We start from the raw sequence: 1,680 nt of genomic DNA, 5'->3' as shown, positions 1-1,680 counted from the left end.
TTCCACTGTCCTGAAATCACATGCTGTTGTAAAAAATGTGGTTATTTTTTGCCCCTAATGTTAGTCCTCTCCTTCCTTTCCACTGTTTCTCATCCATGAGCATAGGCAGGGGGAAAGGCAGCATATATTTTCTGTGATTAAAATGAAAACAGTGCCAGAATTTTGTTTGTTTATCAACAACTGCATTTCACAGACAAACGGACCATTATGAACTCAACATGGGACCCTATGGACATGTTTAAAGATGCTTTCATCAAGAACTTTGTTCTTGTTTTCGTGGCGATAATCTTCAACTACATCAGTGGGACATTAGTGTTCATCTTCTTCACCAACCAGATATTCTACACTGAGCCGAGGTATATACTCTACTTTAACATGGTGATTAATGACATGGTCATGCTGACATTAACAGTGGCTATACATGTTGGATCCTATATTTGGCCACTTTTCAAAATGCCAGTCTGCTGCATTGTAACTATAATAAGTCTTATCACCCACATGAACACCCCCCTGAATCTGGCCGGCATGGCCATTGAGCGCTACATCGCCATCTGTGACCCTCTGCACCACGCTGAGGTCTGCACTGTACGCAGAACCTACATCGCCCTAGCCATCACCTGGGGTGTGGCAGCCGTGCCTGCGTTTTCGGACCTCGTAATTACACTCGCAATGCAACCACTTAGTTTCTTTTCCACTGCTATTCTTTGTTTTATCTACAATATATTCAATACACCATACCATGAAGTCAGAGGTACAGCAGTGCAAGTTATTTACATTTCTTTTGTGTGGCTAACTTTGATCTATACTTACTTCAGAGTGCTTTTTGCAGCGAAAGCCGCCAGTACAGATCCCATTTCTGCCCAAAAAGCTCGCAACACAATCCTGTTGCATGCTGTGCAGGTAATGCTGTGCATGCTGTCTTATATCACCCCTTGGTGCGACATATTTTTCCTGCAGTTATTTCCTGAGCAGAGGACGACGATACTCTTCTCAACTTTTTTCATTGGGAGTGTTTTACCACGCCTCTTAAGTCCATTGGTCTATGGAATTAGGGACCAGAAGTTGTTTATGTATATGAAAGGATATTTCTTGTGCAGATTGTCTATTGTAAAGGTGAATCCAACTTAAATCTGAGAGCTCCAAAAATTGCCTGCCCCTCCTAAAGATATTTTTGTGTGGTGGAGAGACAATAATGGAAGATGTTATGTATGTTACACAAGTGTCTACACCAGCAAGATTAACCCTTTAAGACCAGATTTCTTTTCCAGCCATGAATCTTTTTTTCTTACTCATATTACATGTACATGAAAATTGGTTTAAATAATACATGTCTAACTACCTGCCTATCTGTCTATATATCTATCTATGTCTATTAATCATTTAGATTATTTATATTCACATTGGATTGAATAGTGAAAATGAATAGATAATATGTCTGTTTGGCCCGTCACATATGTAAAATGTTGTCTCTTACAACTAAAATTCTACAATCACCAACTATCTGAATACTGGCTTTACAGGGTGCAGGCTCATCCATCCTATCCAAAGCCACAATTGCTGACAAATTTCCATCTGCCAGCAGTTTCAGGGCCTCTAATGCTGTGTTCCCTCATGCTGTCCATTGCAAAGGACAATTACTCTTAAAAATATTCTGTGTCTTGTTATGCCATTAAATATGTT

General features: G+C 39.8%; 1 protein-coding gene across 1 annotated transcript; it reads left to right on the top strand.

The window, feature by feature from the left end:
• Positions 1–207: 207 nt before the first annotated feature.
• Positions 208–1,128, top strand: LOC133109453 (odorant receptor 131-2-like). Its single transcript, XM_061218775.1, has one exon. It carries the CDS (start codon positions 208–210, stop codon positions 1,126–1,128), a length of 921 nt encoding a protein of 306 aa, XP_061074759.1.
• The last annotated feature ends 552 nt before the right edge of the window (positions 1,129–1,680 follow it).

The sequence above is a fragment of the Conger conger genome, chromosome 14, assembly GCF_963514075.1.
Source record: "Conger conger chromosome 14, fConCon1.1, whole genome shotgun sequence".
Classification (NCBI taxonomy): Eukaryota; Metazoa; Chordata; class Actinopteri; order Anguilliformes; family Congridae; genus Conger; species Conger conger.
Note: the sequence above shows the minus strand (reverse complement) of the source record. Positions and strands in the feature narration are given on the sequence as shown.

Excerpts from the sequence above, each read along its gene's own strand:
- LOC133109453 (XM_061218775.1), top strand. The coding sequence starts at position 208 with ATGAACTCAACATGGGACCCTATGGACATGTTTAAAGATGCTTTCATC.